Source organism: Euprymna scolopes, chromosome 29, assembly GCF_053919585.1.
Source record: "Euprymna scolopes isolate OS-2025 chromosome 29, ASM5391958v1, whole genome shotgun sequence".
Lineage (NCBI taxonomy): Eukaryota > Metazoa > Mollusca > Cephalopoda > Sepiida > Sepiolidae > Euprymna > Euprymna scolopes.
This window is the reverse complement of record NC_136510.1, coordinates 1,040,208-1,062,500: the sequence shown is the minus strand read 5'-3', so window position 1 is coordinate 1,062,500 and position 22,293 is coordinate 1,040,208. Positions and strand designations below refer to the sequence as shown.

At 32.4% G+C, this 22,293-nt stretch overlaps 1 protein-coding gene across 1 annotated transcript in view; it reads left to right on the top strand.

The window, feature by feature from the left end:
* The window catches only part of LOC145252424 (uncharacterized), a 42,596-nt gene extending 21,791 nt beyond the window's left edge, over positions 1 to 20,805 (top strand). The window contains exons 3-7 of the mRNA XM_080111817.1: positions 1,511 to 1,558; positions 6,072 to 6,183; positions 10,963 to 11,121; positions 14,756 to 14,809; positions 20,357 to 20,805. Of these exons, the coding sequence (XP_079967943.1) occupies positions 1,511 to 1,558; positions 6,072 to 6,183; positions 10,963 to 11,121; positions 14,756 to 14,809; positions 20,357 to 20,608 (625 nt within the window). The 3' untranslated portion in view covers positions 20,609 to 20,805. The remainder of the gene's footprint in view (positions 1 to 1,510; positions 1,559 to 6,071; positions 6,184 to 10,962; positions 11,122 to 14,755; positions 14,810 to 20,356) is intronic.
* The last annotated feature ends 1,488 nt before the right edge of the window (positions 20,806 to 22,293 follow it).

Here is a 22,293-nt window from a genome sequence, read left to right as displayed (position 1 = left end):
AAAAGGCGCAAATAATATAGGGCATAAAAAAGAGGTCAACTGAAATGTACAGATTATTACTTAAGAAAATGTCAGCAAGAGTTATTAAAAGACACTAAATGGAAAAATAAATAAATAAACAAAAAAATTTTAAGGGGAGGGGATGGCCGGTATCTGCAAATTCCGGATAAAGTAAATAAGTATGTAAGTAAATGCATATAGCAAAATATAAGTAAATATACATACAGGATATGAATGTGTTAGTAGATTGATATATTTGATAGATAGGAATATTTAAAGACTAAAACAGAAATTGCAGATAAAAAACCGGCCAAGCAATGAAGAAATAAAGAATTAAAATAAAGGATTATTAAGTTATAAAGTATTAAGGAAGTATGTAGAAAAAACGATAATGTTAAAGAAAAATTATATATATATCTGAAAGGTTAAAGTAATAGCTATGTAATTTTAAAATTACTATAATTAAATTTGGACTTATGTTTACAGAAAGAAATCAGTTCGTTTTTAGAATTTATTATATTGTTACTTTGAGTGGAAGTAATTATAGTTATAGCTTCGGTTGTGCAGAGGCGACATGACTTAGAGCCTGGAGTATAAGACTTAATTTTTTATAATAGTCCATTTGATTGAGACGGGGGTATAATTAGAGTTAAGTTTTTTAATTAAAGTGGTTAGAGAAGTTCCTTGGTTATTATTAGAATTATGGTTGTTAAAAGAAGAAATGTGGTTTGATATTCTTTTCTTAATATTGAAGTAGCGCCGATATATGTATGTACTTTATTAAAAGCTCGAGGTCTGATATTAATATTAATTTGCTGATTTGTATTAGTTAAATAGTTGTAATTTTGTTCATTGTGTTCAACAAAGGGTGGAACAATGATCGTACGATGACTGTTTTGGAGGGAATAATGAGTGTTGTTCGTATTAGGATGGCTGTTAGGAGCAATATTATTATTATTATTATTATTATTATTATTATTATTATTATTATTATTGCTAGTTGTATGATTGTAGATGGAGGGGCTGTTCGAGTGGTATATTGGATTAGTAACTATATCAGATGGAGGATGGGAAGAAGGATAACTTGAAGACGAAATATTAGTGTCTGTTATGGGAGGATTGCGTGGGAGCTCCGTAATTATGCATGAATATATAACATTTTTATGGATGCAATCATTTTTTATTTTATTTTATATATATATATATATATAATATATATTTATATTATATATATACATAATATATATAATATATATATAACACATATATATAATATATATATATATAATATATATATATAATATATATTTATATTATATGCATACATAATATATATAATATATATATAACACATATATATATAATATATATATATATATATATATATATATATATATATGTATATATAAAAGGGAGTATATACCCATAGTTTTGAAAACTTTTCCCTGTTGTGGCAACCATGGTTCTCATATTTCTGATAATAAATGAAAATACTTGTCTGTTGTTTCAGCGGCAAAGGGTGCGAAAAATGTATTGAAAATACTTTGGAAGTAATGAGGTAAGCAACAGATTTTGAAACGCTATAATAAGATATATATATATATATATATATATATATATATATATATATATATATATATATATATATATATATATATATATATATATTTCGAAATATGTTTCCACATGGGATGTAGGGAGGGGCGTAATTTTGGGACAAATTTATGTTTTTGTATGTTGTGACGATTTTTTTTTGTATTTCGGGGCAAAGTTACATTTTTGTTTGTTGAGACAAGATTGTTTTTGTATTTTGGGACAATTTTTAATTTTTTTGTATGTTGAGACAAAATCTTTTTTATTTTGGGACATTTTTTTTTGTATGTTGAGACAAATTTTTTTTTTTTTTGTATTTTGGGACAATTATTTTTTTTTGTATATTGAGACGATTTTTTTGGTATTTTGGGACAATTTTTTATGTTGAGATATTTTTTTTAAAAATATTTTGGGACACATTTTATTTTTTTTATATTTTAGGATACATTTCTTGTATCTTGGGACAATTCTTTTGTATTTTGGGACAAATTTTTAATTTTTGTATATATATTTTTGTATTTTGTGACAATTTTTTTATGTTGAGACAATTTCTTTTGTATTTTGGGACACATTTTATTTTTTTATAGGTTGAGACGATTCTTTTTTTTTATATTTTAGGACACATTTTTTTTGTATCTTGGGCCAATTTTTTTTGTACTTTGGGACATTTTTTTTTTATGCAGTTTAACGTTTCGTAATCGACGGCTGATGGGAATGACCGGAAGTGGCCAAACACTCCCGAGAAACTTTGTGGAAACTGTGGGTCGGTAAATGCAGAAATACCAACAAGAATATTTATTCTGGTTGTGAAGTCATATCATAGTCATTGCTTCACTAATTTACTTTTCGTATCCAAGTGAATGTTATTTTTTTTACTTGTGAATTACCACTTACCAAGGCCCGAAGGCCACCCAAAGATAAAGGTTAACGAATGTAAGATGACAGTTTAATAATTATTAATGGTGTAAATTGTGTGGAATTTGATTATTTATGGGGACTGCTAAACGAGAACTTGTTTACATTGGATTTGAAGATTATCATGTTGTATTTAACTAGGTAGTAAGACAACAGAACTGTTTCACAGGTAGGCAATTCTTGGAAAGAATCTTTGTTCATGGACTATGCGTTTATATTTAGGCACAGATAGAGAGTGGGGGAAATGGTTTATAGTGGTTGCAGCTAGTCAAGTGTTTTTTTGTGAAAGTTTGGCAAGGGGAACCATAGATTGCCATGAAAATAACGATAGAACAGAGACAAGCTCGCAATGTCTCTTTTGTGGAAAAAGGTTGTAGGGAAGAGAAAAGGGCATTGCTGACTAGGTTTCGAAGCCGGTTTTAAACTCTATCAAGTCTGGATAGGGCATGCCGAGAAGCTTTTGCCCAGATGTGACAACAGTACTCCATTTTAGGGCATAGCTAGCTCTTTTACAGATAGAAGACTGCATCAGCAGTGAGATACCTACTGAAGCGGTAGAGTGATCCAACCATTTTTCCAGCAATCTTGGCAACAGATTTGATGTATGTGTTCCATTTCAGATCAGGAATGAAGGTCAGTCCCAGAAGCTTGTCAAGACATGGAGCTTCTGCAAGACGAGAACCATTTATTTCAATTGAGGCCAGACGGGGGTCAGAGCGATTATGATGAAAGGAGAGAAGCTTTGTTTTTAATGTATTAAAATTAATCAATCACCTTTTTCCCCCCATTGTACCATGTTCTTAAGATCAGAATAGAAAGAATCAGAAAGATCTTGGTCATTGCTGACCTTTGAAGTGTTGCCATAAACTTGTTGTATTGTCTCCATAAATATTTACGATTGGTATTAGAATGTGATTTGGGAGATGATTGATGAAGATCAGGAAGAGAGTTGGGACCAGGATGGAACTGTGAGGGATATCAGCGTTAATATTAATACTATGAGTTTCTGATTTCTGCCCATCAACGACTACTCTTATAAGTCTATCAGAGATAAAGGATTCAATAACTGAGAGGACATTTCCAGCTATTCCATAGCTGGCGATCTTGTGAAGTAGACCACATGTGGTTGCGTTTCTAAGACGAATGCACACAATAAAGTGCCCCGAAGGCCTGTTCTCAGTGCATTTCTTTTCTATATGTATTTTAATGATTGCTTATATAAATTGACTTTTTGAAATGTACTTTTTGTGGACGATGTGAAAACGGGTATAACTATGATAAACTTTCATTTAAATCTCAACAATGTATGATTCTGCTCTATAAGCTAATATTTATAGCTGAAGGAAGTAGGTAAATGGATATGTCAAATTTGTAAAGAGAATCTAGTCTCTTTCTGTAACATTTTCATATCCAATCATTTAAAACGAACAAACTTTAAACAAAGGAATCACTTGGTCTTTTCACACAAACATGTACTCACCAGACGTATAGATTATCATCGGTGAGCGACCAAGAACAACTCAATCAAATAAAAATCTTGAATACATGTGTACGGTCTAGTTTTCATTCTTTACATCGTTGCTTCCTCCTGTGTGGCCGTTGATCTGTATCATTGAATTGTCCATTGGTGTTTGATCTTTTTTTTTTTTTTTTTTTTTTAACTCAAAATGAATAAAATTTGTGTATAGAGACACAAGGAAACGTTTTTTGTATGGAAATCGCTCCAGATAAAGCATGAAGCAATTTGATATAAAGAGCGAAAAAATACTTCAAGATTAAAAACTAACAGACGATAAGTGTCAGATGGATAGATTCCAACCTCAAGACCAGCAATTCTTCCCCTTTTCTTGGAAACAGCGCTCATGGAATATAAGAACTAAAAGACAAAATAAGAGAGGCGAGAGTTACACAGCTGCCAAAATTAAACCCACGATTTACTTTCTACTCTTCTTATGTTGGCAGTTTAAGGTTTTATTGAGGAGAGAGATTCACAAAAGGGAGAGACCGAAAATTTCTTCCTTATAAAATATAAGCTAAAATTAATTTCTTCTTACTTAATTTTTTACTTAATTAAAAATTGGTTTTAAAAATTCACAGTCTTGAAAAGATTTACTTAAATCCATTTATTGTGCAGGAACATCTTATCGCTTCGAAAATCTGAATCAAACACATGACACAATTTCCATCACAATTTGGCACCTGCTTCCCGTGTGTTTTGTCTACCTCTGAACCCCTATCGCAATACTCATTAGGTTCACTGGGTCCATCTCCTTTCGTCGCCAGATTGTCCTGATATGCATTTAACGATGTTTGATAAAGGAATTCAAAGATCGTGCACACACGTAAATTCCAGGTTAGCAGAGAACAAAGAAAATTCAGGCCGGATTTGATACGCACATATTGACCTCTTATAGAACAAAGAAAGAATTTGTCAATAAAAGCAAGAAGTCCGACGAACAAAAAAGACTGAGAGATGGAGAGAGGCGCACGATTTTTACATCGTTAGTTCCTTAACCCCAACCTCCACCTTTCACCACCCTTGCTCGACACGTCCAACGACCACTGACAGGCAAAATGATAATTAAATAAATACTGTTTTGTTATGAAACCGTCTCCGTGTTTGATTGTTAAAACGACTGGAACAAGCCAGAGTGTACATATTTATTAGCAGCACGCATCTTTGTAGAAGTGCAACAAACTTATTATATATACGTGACAGAGATAAACAGATAAATCGTTACAGAGAGAACCGACTATAAACACAAGCGTTTTGATGCCGTGAACAGTCTCAAAATTCATACTAGTTGTTCTAATCCCTACCCACTAGTATAGGGCTACAATATATTAAATTTCATTTAAACCAATAGAGAAACTGTTGGCTTTCGATAGCTGCTTCTTTCCTCATAAAAAAATTGGTGTGAGTGTGAGGTTGTTTGAGATGCATACACATATGCTCTTATAATTAAATAAAACTTCAAAGAGATGTTTCAAGCCCAATTGAATTCGTTGATGTTTTCTTTTAAATTGTGCCTCTTAGACATACATATCCCCGACAAACTTGCTTAGCAACAAAATCACACTCCTTCACTGTTGAGGTCCCTAAATACCAAAAAGCTTTCTACTTTAATAATTTCTTCCCTCGAACAGCTAGACTTTGGAATTAACTTCTTGCTGCCTGCTTCCCTGACTCTACTAATATCCAAAAGTTTAAATGTAACATCTTGTTAATCTTTCCTAGGTATGATCCCAAATAGTAACCCCTTACTCCAAGTGACATTATATATTGTTAGGGATGAATGTGAGTAAAAAAAATAAATACTGCCCATAAAAATATTTGTTGAGAAAAAAGAGGACATTGACAGCGAGAAGACGAGATGAAAACCTTGACCATCACATCACCACTGAAAAAACGACCAGGGTAATTCCGTTAATGCTAGCGACGAACCATGGGGATAATTTTCTGATTTAAACTATCTAACCATCTAAGTTCAATGTATGACCCAACGGGTCACATATTTTGTAATATCACTTAACATTTATATTGGTTTTCTGTTTATTTGCAGACCTGGTTTCACCCGTTTGAACCTTCCATATTTTTACGATGACAAAACAATTGATTACATCCTTGATGCCGTTGATTTTGTGGCAACTCATGCATGGAAATTACTTCCATTCGTACGTTTTCCAAAAGTTTTATATTTTATGAAGTAATCTGACTCATTCTCTCGCTCTCACAGTGGTTTTTGTATGTAATGGATCATATTTGCATGAACCACTCCAAACTTCTCAGTTGTTACATATGAAATATGATACTGCAGAACTATCAATCAAACACTACATGAAAGTGTTCTTATAAAATTTAAAAATCGCACTTAAATTTAAATCAAATTTAAAAATCGAAGATTTATACATTTTTATAGTATACATGGTGATCTAACAGTGTTGTTATTCTTACTAAACAACAATAAAAAGTGAGAAATAATCAACAAAGCATAAACTTACTGATTCAAAAAATCTAACCAGAGCTCAATGAGCCAGTTTTCTTCATTACAAGGACAAGCTAAAAGAAGCATCGTGACATTGCTCTGAGCTCTTAGGAGAGTTCTGTAGGGGGTTGCAGCAAATGGAGGAAAATGTTTTTTTTTCTGAAGGTTAGAGAGGTTGAAAGCGACCGCCATCGTCATAAGAACGCTCTTGGTGCAAATTTTAAAGTAAAGCATCAGCTAAATTCATCAAACAGTGATCTACCAAACACTGATTGTGTGAGTCACTGTGGATTCAAACATGAAGCAAAGCTGGGCTAGCTGTTCACTTGAAACATTTTGAACCAACAAATATATGCGAGTGTACCATCTACAAAACACCTGTTGTATTGAAAGCACACATGCGATGCCACAAACCCTAGGAATTGTTGAAATTATTTGGCTCATCCACATTCATAGTCCAATAGGGCGTCCTCTTTTTCATAACAAGGACAAGCTAAAAGAGAATCGTAAGCGTTGTGGTATTGCTCTGAGCTCCTGGGAGAGTGCTTCAGGGGATCACAGAAATTGGAGGAAAATGTTTTTTTTCTGAAGGTTAGAGACGTTGAAAGCAACCGCCATCGTCATAAGGACATTCTTGGTGCAAATTTTAAAGCAAAGCATCAGCAAAATTCACCAAACAATGATCCACCAAAGAATGATTGTGTGTGTCGCTATGGGTTCAAAGCACGAAACAAAGCCGGATTTGATGTTCATTTGAGATGACATTTTGAACCAACAAATACACGCAAGTGTAACATCAGCAAGAAAATGTGCAAGACACCTGCTGGATTGAAGGTACAAATGCAATCTCACAGGAATTGTTGCAATTATTTGCTAAACTCTCATTCAGTGTCTTCGATGAGAGAATCCACCATATATATATATATATATATATATACTTCAGGAGAAAATTATCCAACAATAAGCTGGTAGTTACAATATTTCTAATATATTCTTTGCCTTACATAGAATACTAAAAATCTTTGATATGAAACTCAAATATTTCATGTCATAAATTTTTAAAAATTCATTGAATCACAAATTATATATAAGAGCCAGTAGTTAATAAAACATGTTAAAAAACACTTTGAAAAAGAGTTAAAACATATTTAATTTGAAAAGGAAACACTAAATAAGTGGATAGTCCTTATATATATATATATATATATATATATATATATATATATATATATATATATATATATAAACTACTTCATTTACTTACATAAAATTAATATACGAAAGTATAAATTTATGCGTAAACTTTAAGTATTTACTTCAAAAGTGCTCAATAGAGCTAGTTAGTAAGTTATAAAATATATATGGCGATTAAGCTACAATGAATATTCCGCGTTTCATCCACTATAGGACTCTTCAGGCTTATGTGCGAATTTTGTGGTCGTCTGTCGTTTTTATATAAGCACCTTCTATTGAGATTTTAGTTAGCCAATCAGCTTTCTAGTATCCACCACGCCCTTCCTATCAGCCAATGAACATGCACTTACCAAACAAAGGCCTATTTGACCTCTGGTTGACCTGTTCCTTTGTGTGTGCTCTATTTAGCCTGGTTATCTAGTTTCTTGACCTGTTTTAAATCTAGGTTGAGATTTTTATGTTAGTTTATATATATGTACATATATATATATATATATATATATATATATATATATATATATGTATGATAGTTTATGTATATTCATGTTTATTTAATTTATTTATTTATTTATTTTCTATTGTTTTTGTTAGTTTTAAAATTATTTTGTATCTCTATCCTAGCGTAAATTTTATCCTGTGAATACAGTTGTTCACTATTTTTCTTCTACAGATGTTGGGGTTCTTTAAAGTACAGGATAGCAAATTTTTCATGAAGGCATAATCTACATGTGGTAGCTTGTCTTATTATTTTTCCATTCGACTACCGGCGAATGTCCGCTTTCTTTGAGTTCCCAGTATTTATTTGCTAGCGTTGTTTTCATAAAGTGTTTTTTATTGTTGAATGTTCTTTTGTGGTCATAGTACCGAGTTTTGAAATCTAAGGAAGTCATACCTACATAATATTTCTTGTTATTCGGGGTTTCTTTCACAAATATTGTGGCCTAGTAAACTTTGCTTTTGGTTAGACATTTATTTTGAAGTGGGCAAAGTGTGCGGTGTCTACAGTTGCATTTATCTTGTTTGTTATTAGTATTTTTATTTTTATTTCTAGTATGGTTGTTGTTGTCCGGGGTTGGTTTATTATTATTATTATTTCTGCTAGTATTAGTTTTATTTTTGTCATGGTGTCTACTTTTTTATTGTTTATTTTGTTGTTTACATTGTTTTTATTCAATATTTTGTTATTATGTGCATTAATTATCATCTCTAAATTTTCGCAGCAGCTGTAGGATAACTTTAAGGTATTTTTATTGACAATTTTGTGTAAGGGGTTGGTTGCAGGAAAGTGTTTTTCAATAAGATCTAGAAATTTCTTGCCAAGTTTTGTTTTTAACATTTGACTGTATAGGGCCGTATACCAAATTATAGTTCTTTTTCTTCTATATTTAATTTTATTATAGTTATTGGTGTTTTGTTGCTTATATTTGATATGGATATTTTTGTATCCACTATTTTTTAGGGCTGTTTCATAGATATTGGTTGACCTGTTAAATGCATTTTCATTGCTTTAGTTATTGCTGAGTCTACTTACGATCGAGTTAGTAATCTGTTTTATAATTGATGGTGGGTGGTTGGACTTAGGGTTTACGTATATTAGAGTAGCGCTATCTTTTAAGTAGGGTTCATATGTGTTTTTATCTAAATTTAACGTGACGTCCAGGAAGTTTGTTATTTTTATGTTAGCTGATACGTCTGCTTTTAGGCCTAATTTTTTCATTTCTTTGTGTATGATTTTCTTAAAGCTATCTCCCTAGACTTTGTTGGAGTCTTTTATTATAGCTAATCCATCATCTCTATATAGGCCGATATCCGTAGTATCGAATATGCTTGTGAGGGTATATAGAATGAATAATAAGTTCTCGAACAGTTGTGCATAGATTGACTTCGAATAAAGCTCTTAATTGATCTTTATCAACAATCGATGGCCGACTACTACGCTCATCATCTTCAAGACTCTGGTCGCCGCCACGAAATTTCTTAAACCACCATTGTGCTGTGCGTTCAGTAGTGATTCCTGGGCTAAACACTTCATTGATATCTCGAACTGTTTCAGCAGCTTTCCGGCCTAGCTTGAATTTAAATAAGAAAATTGTGCGAATTTGTTTTTTTTCCATCTTGTATTCAACGTTCTAAAAAGAAGACATACTTGTTTTGTCATTTATTCTTTATATTGCTCTGTAATTAGATTGAGCTTCTTATATAAGGATTGATATATAATAAAAAAATATATTTCTACAGAAATATATATATATATATATATATATATATATATATATATAGTAATCTAATCATTATATGATATATATATATATATATATATATATATATATATATCTGATATAATGATTAGATTACTTTTACAGACGTTAACACATTTAAAAGAATAAATGTTTAAATTTCAACAGTAATATTTAACGGTAGCTGAATGGATTGGGTCCTTGCTAATGAAGCCAGACATGGCTTCTGTTGCCGTGTTTGGATCTATCGACTGGTGTTAATTGTGACACCCTGCACTGATGATTCCCGAAAGGATGAAACATTAGTGTCTGCAGGTATTTAATAGTTATTATATTAAATAATTATATATATATATATATATATATATATATATATATATATATATATACATATATTACTGTCAGAGAGATCTGACATTGCCCGGGATGTAATGAGGATTAACAAATGTTCAACACTTCCAATACTTTTAGTGTCATCAAGATCGGTGAAATCGCCCATCATTCAATAAAGTCGATTGATTGCCTGCTCTAGTTGAGGACCCACCTTAGTGCACTGGGAAGAAGCTTCACATGTCTCACCAGAGTGACTTAGACAACAACACATTGTAGTCTACAGTGCACTGTAGAGAACCTATTGTTTATTTTATAAAATTATTTAATGGCTTTAATTAGTTTAAAATGCATAAATCAAGTATTATGGTTTAATTGTGTTTTAAACAGAAACATTCATTTCGAATGTGCCCCTGTCTTATAAAAATCTACGTTTGACTGTATATGCTGTGCCCTTCTGCTTGGGTGGTGATAAATTTCTCAAATGTTAGGCTGTATAAGGATGTTAACTTTAGTCAAAATCAGATTGTTCCTTCTTTAATGCCTTTTATATATAAGTAAAGATAAAATAGTTTGTAACTTTATTTTTTACTTATTAACATTTTTTTCAAACCCGTAGTTATATGGCCCAAACAGCCCTCTGCAAAAATGTAGCTTTTAACTTGTAAACCAAATGATCCCAGTTATTTCCTTTTTTTTTATTTCAGTATATATGTGATGCTCACACGGGTGCATGGATTCATCGGAACTTCTACGAGCATTACGGCCAGTCTTTCTTCAGCCTTGTGGACATTGTCTATGAAGGTGGCGAGTACTTCAACACAAACCCATGTCCAGCATCATTGGAGACAGATTGTGACCTGCAGGTCAGTTTGAATAAACATTTTTTCAAAATGGCGGACATTTTTATTCCAGAAATTTGAAAAATAAACAAAATTCATTTCGTTTTGTTTATTTGTTGGTTCATTTTTTTTTTTTTTACGTTATATTGGTTAATAATAAATACTAAATAGTAATTCAACGTGTAAGCATCAAAGTTACATTAACACGAGAAACACACACACGTGTATTTTATTAGTATAGATAAGCGGAATCTGTGGAAATTCCATGGTTGTATCCATCATTTGTTGTACATTGTTGCTGTAATTAAAAATATTTCCATTCTATCGACGTCTGGCATGAACATAGACCCCCACCACAGACCAACTCCTGCGAATTTGAAACACGCTTATATTTCTGAATTTTTGAGATGAGGATGGATAATTTATATTATTTGTATTATTCAGACTACAGTGCTTATCTTCAGTGTTATTCTCACAATGTTTCAGTCGATGTAACCTCCAACCTTCTTCAGGTGTATCTTGTTGAACTCTGAAATCTGCATGGAATTTCGAATGGGACCTTTTATTTAATCCATGGGGGCACATGCTCTCGTCAGTCATGACCGGGTAGAAGTCTTAAGTAATTTGCAACTGTATTCTTTGAAACGCCCATACTAAACAACACTCTTCTGGAGGTTGATGTTCAATTCTCAGTGTGGGCGATACAAAGAATTTAATTGCAAATTACTTAAGACTTCTACATGGTCACGGCCGATAGAAAGGGATCATGCTAGGCCTGTGGATTAAATAAAGAGTATTGCTCAAAACTATGCAGATTCCAGATTTTGACAAAAAGATACAACTGAAGAAAGTTGGAGGTTACATCAGCTGAAACGTTGTGAAAATAACATTCAAGATGAGAACAGTAATCCGAATAATCCAAATAAAACATACTTATCTAATATTTTGGTTAATTTAGTTTCAGAATATATTTAATTATGAATATATTTAATTATGAATATATTTAATTATGAATATATTTAATTATGAATATATTTAATTATGAAGGTTTCTCTTCAAAACCCATCGAGGAGTATTACTTGGATTCTTGAAACTACTGGTAATAAATAGAAATATTTACATCTAGAAATAAAATAGGTTTAAGACTTCTAAAATTTGTACTAGAAGTATATGCCAGGATCCCTGGCGCAATGGAAAAATTCAGTTGTAAAAGTGACATTCGCCTGAAAGTTTAAGGTTCAATCTTCAGTGTGGGTGACTAAAAAATACACTTGCGAGTTACTTCGGATTTCTATCCAGTTATGTATAATAGAACGAGAGCATGTTACCCTCGTGAAGTAAATAAAGGGTTCCATTCAAAATTCTATCCAAATTCCTGAGTTTGACAGGAACATACCCGAGTTCGACAAGATACACCTGAAAAAGTTCGAAGGTTACATCGACTGAAACGTTATGAAATTTATCTTCAACAGTCTCATTGATGTTAGAGCAAAAGCCTTCTCGGATAGATTTTCCAACACCCCTTTTTTCAAAACACAAAGTGATTGAAGACGAGAAAATTGAGGATTTAAATTTTAACAAATAAGAAATTAATTCTTGCTCAATTTATTTATGAAAGAAAATTTTGAGGAACAGAAAATGGACATTGGGTGTACTTTCAGTAGCCTTGTAACTCTTATTTCCCTTATTTTTTCCTTTATTCCATGAGCCTTGTTTCTGAAAAATTGCAAGTTTTGAGGTTGGAATCTATCTATCTGACACTTATTGCCGGTTATTTTTAACCTTGAAGTATTTTTTTAGCTCCTTACATCAAGTGGCTTCATGCATTGACTCGGGGAATTTCTATAAAATGTGAATTGTGACTTAAAAGCAACGAAACGAAATCATCATGAGTCGCATCTTCATGGCCAAAAAGTTTAAGGGTTTTACTTTTGATTTTATCAAATAGAGAGGGTAGGGAAGTAGTTTGACAGAGGGTGTCATGTAATTAAACGCATTACGTGATTTTGAAACACCTTAATGCGATTGGCTAGTTGTTTAGTCCATGTGATACGATCAAGTCCATACAAATACTGGTGGAGGACATAAATAAACTTTTACTTTAACAGTTATTGGCATCCATTTTGATTTTAGAATGATGCTGTGTTTTTGGAAATCTGCTCAATCCAGCCAGATTCTGTGTTTCAATGTCATCTCGTGATCACTGGAGAAAGTCAGTTTATGCCTTGAATAAATGAATTGGGTGACCCGTTTGATCGATTTACTGTGAATAGTCATGTTTAGGTTAAACTTCTGTTTTCTCTAGCTTTATTTCTAATCCTTTCTCCTTTACATTCTTTGCTAATACATTAACAAAAACTTGAAGTTTATGTGTGCATTCATTAACAAGAGCGATGTCGTAAGCATAGAAGAGGAAACCCGCTTTGGTAAGACTCTTCTGTCTTAAGCATAACAGCAGTAGCCTTGTAACTCTTACTTCCCTTATTTTCTCCTTTAGTCCTCATATTCCATGATCCTTGTTTCTGAAAAATTGCAAGTTTTGAGGTTGGAATCTATCTATCTGTCACTTATTGCCGGTTATTTTTAACCTTGAAGTATTTTTTTAGCTCCTTACATCAAGTGGCTTCATGAATTGACTCGGGGAATTTCTATAAAATGTGAATTGTGACTTAAAAGCAACGAAACGAAATCATCATGGGGCGCATCTTCATGGCCAAAAAGTTTAAGGGTTTTACTTTTGATTTTATCAAATAGAGAGGGTAGGGAAGTAGTTTGACAGAGGGTGGATATTTTGTTTCTTTCGATCAGGCAATGTCATGTAATTAAACGCATTACGTGATTTTGAAACACCTCAATGCGATTGGCTAGTTGCTTAGTCCATGTGATACAATCAAGGCCATATAAAACTAGTGGGAGGACATAAATTAAATGAACTTTTACTTTAACAGTTATTGGCATCCATTTTGATTTTAGAATGATGCTGTGTTTTTGGAAAGCTGCTCAATCCAGCCAGATTCTGTGTTTCAATGTCATCTCGTGATCACTGGAGAAAGTCAGTTTATGCCTTAAATAAATGAATTGGGTGACCCGTTTGATCGATTTACTGTGAATAGTCATGTTTAGGTTAAACTGTGATTTGACTGTAGACATACATTCTGTTTTCTCTAAGTTTATTTCTAATCTTATCTCCTTTGCATTCCTTGCTAATACATTAACAAAAACTTGAAATTTATGCGTGCATTCATTAACAAGAGCGATGTCGTAAGCGTAGGAGAGGTTGGAGAGAATTTGTTCACATCTAGAAAAAACACTTTTGTAAGTCTCTTCTGTTTTGAGCATGACGAAAAGGTGTTTCTAAATTTCAAAATGATGATTTATAATTTGTATTATTTCAACTATGTTCTCGTCAAATTCAAGATGAGAACAATAGTCTGAAATAATGCAAAACATACAAAACAAAAATGGCTGTGAATGCAGACTTTAAGTGTTTGAAGTTTTATAAAAATCACTGATAGTCAAAATAACAAATGTCCACATCAAAATGCATTTTTTTTCATGCAAAAAATGAAAGTTTGATTGTTAAATTTTTAAAGCAGAGATTTTTTGTGCTAAAGACTAAATTGAATTTCTTTACCATTTTTTTTCTCTTTCTCGTCAGGATATAATGGACGATGCTCACGAAGTGATTATTGCCGTGGAAAATAATCTCGAGGTAAATGGTGTTTCTTCTTCTTCTTCTTCTTCTTCTTCTTCTTCTTCTTCTTCTTCTTCTTCAAATTTTAACTTATCTTTTAACAAACGTGTTAATTCATAATAGTGGGGCGTCTCAATACCATATTAGTGGAAACTTCTACGGCTTTTGCTTTTCAAAAGCCTTCCTTCTTCACTTATTCTTTCATCCCTGTTTTCTTTCTCTCCTTTTCACTCTATTCTAAACAACTCTGCTGACCTCTTCCCATGAAAAATTCCATCAAACAAACCAAGAAACAACCAAGACTCTCATCTTCTAACATAGACCCCTACTACAATGTTTCCTTTTCTTATATCGGGGGCTACGTTCCAACCTTCTAGTTACAAGAAACATGGACATGGAATATGTACCTACATTAGGAATACCTTCCTCTCTGGCAAGGTCATTTCCAAAGAAGACCCCAATCATCCTTATATGTGCTTTACAGTAGCATTTATAGCACAGCATTTGTATTTGGACTCTACCGTCCTCACAATGATAGAATTGCAATCTTTGACTATCACTCAAAAAATTGATCATACCCTGTCTGCTCATCCTTCAGCCAACATTCACGTCTGTGACAATTTCAATGGCCACAATGTTGAATGGCTTGTCCACTGAAACAAAACCAATGACGAATAAAAGTTGCTTATAACCTAATACAGATTGTTAATGAATCCATTCAGGTACCCGATGCTGACAGACAATTTGCAAATCTTCTTGATATTTTTCTAATGACATATATTAAACGGTGCTCATCCTCAGTTCTGTCTCTGCTAAGATCTTCTCATCACTCGGTTATCTCAAAAAGAAAGTATAATAAAACCCCAAATATCCCTCTTCATTGTAAAGTGTATGATGGCGGACTAGGACGATTTCATATCAGAACTATCCTTACACTCGATGATTGGTAAATGATCATCATAGCCTCCAAGAAATTCCAACAGAAACCGAACAGCTAGCCTTGGTACATCCATGAATGCGGCATTAATCATAAAGACCATTACTTCAATTGCTTTAACTGTAATAGATGTTTTGAAGCTAAAATCGCTTTTAAGATTGCCAGCAATCACTACAAAAGGATTATAAAAAACACGAGAGTCATATGTTCAGTCCATTAAATCCAAAATGCAAGAACAATGGCTTGAATCTCATGAGTTTTAGTGAATAAAAAATAAGGTCTTGAACAGATGTGCATTCTCTGTCCGAATCATCATCAATAGGTCTGAGGTGATTTCGACAGCATCTGACAAAGCTAAACAGTTTGCGAAGAACTTTGCATCAAACTCAACTCTATGCGATCAGGCCTACCTACCTCCCGAATTTCCTCACATGTCTGTAAGTAATTTGAGCAACATCCACATATCTGTTTATGATGTTGCCACGCTCATCAAGAACCTTGATGCCAGCAAAGCAACTCGTCCTGACAATATTTTAGTCATAGTAGTCAAGAAGCTGCAACTGGAGCAAGCACTCATTCTTGCAAAGCTGTTCAATCGATGCATGAAGGAGATATGCTTCCCAACACATTGGAAAACCTCTTTAGTTTGCCCAATATTTAAAAATACTGATCAATCTTCTGGATCTCAGTACAGACCAATTAGTCTTCTGTGTATGATGAGTAAGTTGCTTGAATTCGTGTTAAATAGAGAAATTGTCCTCAACAAAAACAACTAATTCAGTGACAAGCAATATGGTTTCCGTCCTGTAAGATCTACAGCTGATGTACTGACTGTAATATCACATAGGATCAGTGAATCTATTGACAGGGGTTCTCTCTCTAGAGCAATAGCTCTTGACATATTAAAGGCATTTGATAGGATTTGGCATAAAGGTTTACTTCACAAGAGTTCCAGCTATGGAATATCTGGAAATGTTTTCTTAATCATAAAAACATTCTTTCTGATAGGTTCATACAAGTAGTTATCGATGGACAGAAGTTAAAAATCCAAAGTATCAATGCTGGTGTGCCTCAAGGATCGATTCTAGGCCCATCTCTGTTCCTTATCTTCATCAATAATCTTCCAAACGACATACAAAGTTCATTTGTTGACATATATACAGACAACACTACCATCTATGGCAACATTTCAAAGGCCAACAACGACCAAGATCTCTCTAAATCTCTCTCCTCCAACCTTGAGCATGTGATGCAATGGGGAAAAAAGTGGCTGGTTAATTTTAATGCATCCAAAAGTGTCTGGTTAATTTTAAGCTTCTATGTTTTCACCATAAATGCTCCAATCTCACTTAGCCCCAATTGATATAAATGTCTCTCATATCAAGACGCCTTCTGCTTTGACAAACCTTCACTCCTGACCTGAAATAGAAAATTTACATCAAATCAGTTGCCAAGGTCGCTAGAATAATGATTGGATCATTTTACCGCCCCAGAAGGTATCTCACTCCTGACGAAATCCTCTACCTGCATAAAAGCCAAATATGTCCTGAAATAAAATACTATTTCCCCATCTGGGGAGGAACTCGTAACACCCTATCCTGCTTTAACAGTTCAAAACTGGTCTTGTAATGTAGTAGGTGATTCTCCTTTCTTTTCCCTGTAAGCTATTTGCCACAGGAGAGACGCTACGAGCCTTGCACTGGTGTATTGTTATTTTTACGGTAGGTGCTCGTCTGAACTTCAATCTTTGGTCCTTCCTATCAAACATTCACAAGAAGCACTCGTCTATCTAAAGCCATTATCAACAATTTCCCCACTCTCCATCTGGGCCTAAATCTAAATGCTAATTCCATGAACAAATCTTATCGCCTGTAGAACTCTATTCTGCTAGCCTGCTTTCCAGTTAACTACAACATGGTCGCCTTCAAGTCCAATGTAAACAAATTCTTGTTGAGGTGATCCCTTAAATAGCCAATTTTTATCCAATTTCCTGCACTAACGATTACTACACTGTTGTCTCAGTGACTATCATACACTCATTAAACTCTTATCCTCGAGTAGCCTTTGGGTGTTGATAAGTGATGGCTCTCTTGTAAAAAGAAAAAAAAACAAACAAAAAAAAACTATAAGCACTTTTGTTTTAAATTAAAATCTTAGATATTTATATATGGTTCAAACCTTCTCTACAATGTGGAAAAATGACATTATTTTAAATTAAATTATTCAGTTTGTTTACATTTTTTACGATACAAATAAACCAACAGGATTCAATTTTTTTATGGAAGAATCTTGCTTTATTCACCGCACTTTTGGTTTTCGTCTAACTATAACTTCCCAGTTTGTGTATATCTCATTTGACGCTGTTTAATAAAGGTTATTCTTAATAAAGTTTCATCAGTTCAACCAAGTAAAAACGTATAAAGATTCCATGTTAAATTATTTCTTGTTCTATGTAATTTGTCATTTGCTTATCCCCCTTTTTGTAATCGCACATTTTGATGGATATTTATGTCTTTAAACAGACCTATATAATAATAATAATAATAATAATAATAATAATAATAATAATAATAATAATAATAATAATAATAACCTTGTCAAACTTCGTTGGGATATGCGCATACAAGCTGATAAGGTCTTTGAACACTTCAGACCTGACATAATTTGACTAAATAAAAGCAAGAGAACTTGCTCAATCATTGACGCCGTCTGCCCTTTCGATACCAGAGTTCGAGAGAAAGAACAAGAAAAATAAATAAATACCAAGATCTGAAATGGGAAGAAAAGGTGATTCTCATTGTGATTGGAACGCTTGGGACCATAACGAAAAGCCACCATAAATAGCTTAATCAGATTGACAAGACAATTTCTTTTACAATTTTACAAAAGGCTTGCCTGTTGGGAACAGCGAAAGTCTCAAGGGATAGCTTGAATGTTAAAAAAAAAGAAGAATAAAATAAAAAATAAAATAATTTTTTTTTAAAATAAATAAAACATCAGAAAGTTAAGAGTGTTATGAAACAATAATAATAATAATAATAATAATAATAATAATAATAATAATAATAATATATCAACACCTTGAACTGTATGAGGGAACAGCAAAAGTGTTAAGGTATAACTTGAATATCTAAACCAAAGCTGAAAAAAATAAAATAAATAAAAACATTAGAAAGTTGAGATTGCTATGAAACAATAATAATACAATGGCAACACCTCAAACTGTAAGAAAATCAAGGCGATTCCCATTGTAATTGAAACGCTTAGGAGCATAACAAAAAGCCACCATAAATGGCTTAATCAGATTGACAATACAGTTTCTTTTCTAATTTTGCATAAGGCTTTGCCTGTTAGGAATAATGTTAATACACCTTGAATGTCTAAAGTCAAAGGAATTGACCTGATGTTCAAGAAAAAAAAAGCCAACTAAAAACATCTAAAGGTTTAGAGTACTATGGAATAATAATAATAATAATAATAATAATAATAATAATAATAATAATAATAATAATAATGTGTATTTGAATGTTTAAAATATGGACAATAAACATACATATGTTTCAATATATTAGATAATGATATAGAAAAATATATGAAATAAATACATTTAATTAATAATAAAAAAATGATAATAAATAATATAAAATTATTATTATTATTAATGTTATAATAATTTTCTTTTAATCGCTATTAGTACGTATTAATGTTATTAATAATAATGATAATACTAAATGCAATCTAATATCGATTAACAATGGAAAATTAGTAGATTTTCTTTAATAAATTATTGAAATTTATGTAATTAGAGACAATGCTAAAGAAACAACTTTTAATAGCTAATGATTGCCTCCTTTTTCTCACAAAAGAAAATAGAATTAGAGTAGACGATTAATCCTTTTACTTACTCATTAAAATTGGCGTAAAGAACCCACTTTTCATCACAAGTCACAACCCGGTCGAGAAATGGGTTGTTCTTGTTGCATAAAAGAAGGAAAGATGACACTTGATAACGGGTTTCATTTGGCTGTTGTTCAGTTCGTGAGGCATTTTTGTCTTTCCAATTTATCTACAGTGGTTGGAAATCGTCGTATACGTTACGTCTAATTCAGGAGCAAGTTCTCGAACAGTTGTGCGTAGATTGGCTTCGAATAAAGCTCTTAATTGATCTTTATTAACAATCGATGGCCGACTACTACGCTCATCATCTTCAAGACTCCGGTCGCCGCCACGAAATTTCTTAAACCACCATTATGCTGTGCGTTCAGTAGTGATTCCTGGGCTAAACACTTCATTGATATCTCGAACTGTTTCAGCAGCTTTCCAGCCTAGCTTGAATTGAAATAAGAAAATTGTGCGAATTTGTTTTTTTTTCCCATCTTGTATTTAACGTTCTAAAATGAAGACATGCTTGTTTTAAAACGATTGTAATTTAAACGATCAGATAGAGTTAAAAACGCTCTTTAAAATGATATAAAGTAATAGTATTATTACAAAAGTTTATTTGAAAATACATCATCTGAAATTAAAATTAAAAATTCCGCACTAACCCTAACCTGAACTTTCTTCTCAACCTAATAAAATATACTTACACAGTAACTTGTTTTCTTTTCTTTTCTTTTTTTTTTTAGTTTTCCGCAGATCAAATAAATGACGATGTTGACGATTTGATTCCCGATGACAAAAAACAGTTACGTTGGTTCCTCACTTCCACCGAGGCTTTAGCAATCATGAAAAGTGGAAATTACTCCTCCATCAAGACCATGATGTCGAATGACAGTCCTGTATTCATGCCCAGACCTCCATCGATACGAAGACGAAGTATCGACGCCCCTTACCGAAGATCAATGAAGAATATCTTATCGTGGTCTGGACAGTCTTAAAAAGCTGACACACCTCAGATTCTGTTTTTCTGATGAAGCATCGAGACCATTACATGAAGAGACAATTTAAAACATTTCATTAACACATGTCATTGAAACTTAATAGTACAACGTTTCTCAATGTTCTACCTTTGTTTTACTCTTTGTAATAAATCACATAATTATGTACAAGAAAGAAAATGTTTTCAATCTAATAAGTGCCACTTTGTCAACTAAGCTACAACCCCTGTCCCATCATCGTAAGGTTGCATCTCTGTGCCTGTTTTACAAATATTTTAATGGAATGTTCTCTGATGAAGTCGTTGCACTTGTGCCCCCCTTGACGTACAAATCCCCGACAAACCTGCTAAGCAACAAAATCTCACCCCTTGACCATTGAGGTTACTCTAATAGTTTCTTCCCTCGAACAGCTAGACTTTGGAATTCCCTTCCTGCTACCTGTTTCTCTGACTGTACTGATCATGGCAGAAATTAGATTTAACGTAAACCAATATCTTTATTTTTCCTAGGCATGGTCCTAAATATTAGTTCCTTATGTCCAAGTGGCAATATACCTTCTTAGAGGTGAACGTGAGTAATATATATATATATATATATATATATATATATATATATATATATATATATATAAAGAACAAAAAGTTAATAAAACATGTTAAAAAACACTTAAAAAAGAGTTAAAAACATATTTAATCTGAAAAGGAAACACTTGATAAGTGGATAGTCCTTAATCCGTGGAGTTTCGAAGAAATACTTTCCTTCTCATCAGAGGGTAGGAATTAGCAAAATGCGGGATCGGATTTTGCATACAAAAGTATTTAATGAAACTACAAGTAAGTCAAAGATCTTACTTGATAACAGAAAGTGAAGCAAAGGGAATATGGTGAAGAAAAAGGTGATTACACGTGAATGGATAGTCTGGTGAAAGGTAAATAATCCAATGACGGTAAAATCCAAAAATATAACTCCAAGAAAGTTAATTGAATTTCCATTTGCACAAGTAAAATCCAAGGAAATCACGTAATTGGAAGATGGTCAAAAATAATCCAAAAGGCCGAAATCCATGGAATAATTCACAAATATGTACAAAGAAAAGAAAAGGGGAAAATTCCAATAATATTAATAAAAGCAAAATAAGATATGCTTTTCACACGACTGCCGAGACATAATAAAAAAGATCAAGGAAGCATTTTATATTTCATTTTATATATATATATATATATATATATATATATATATATATATATATACATATATATATATATATATATATATATATATATATGTATATATATATAAAATATATATGGCGATTAAGCTGCACTGAATATTCGGCGTTTCATCCACTCTAGGACAGCGTTTCATCCACTTCTCAGGAGGAGTCCTAGAGTGGATGAAACGCCGAATATTCAGTGTAGCTTAATCGCCATATATATTTTATAAATTACTAACTAGCTCTACCTACGTATTGAGCACTTTTGAATAAATAAGTAAATACTTAAAGTTTACGCATAAATCTATACTTTCGTATATTAATTTTATGTGAGTAAATTAAGTAGTTATATATATATATATATATATATATATATATATGGTATATATATATATATACACACCATATTTTTTAAATTTTATTTTCATCGTAAGTCATGTAGTTAATATCATCTATATTATATTTCTCTTAG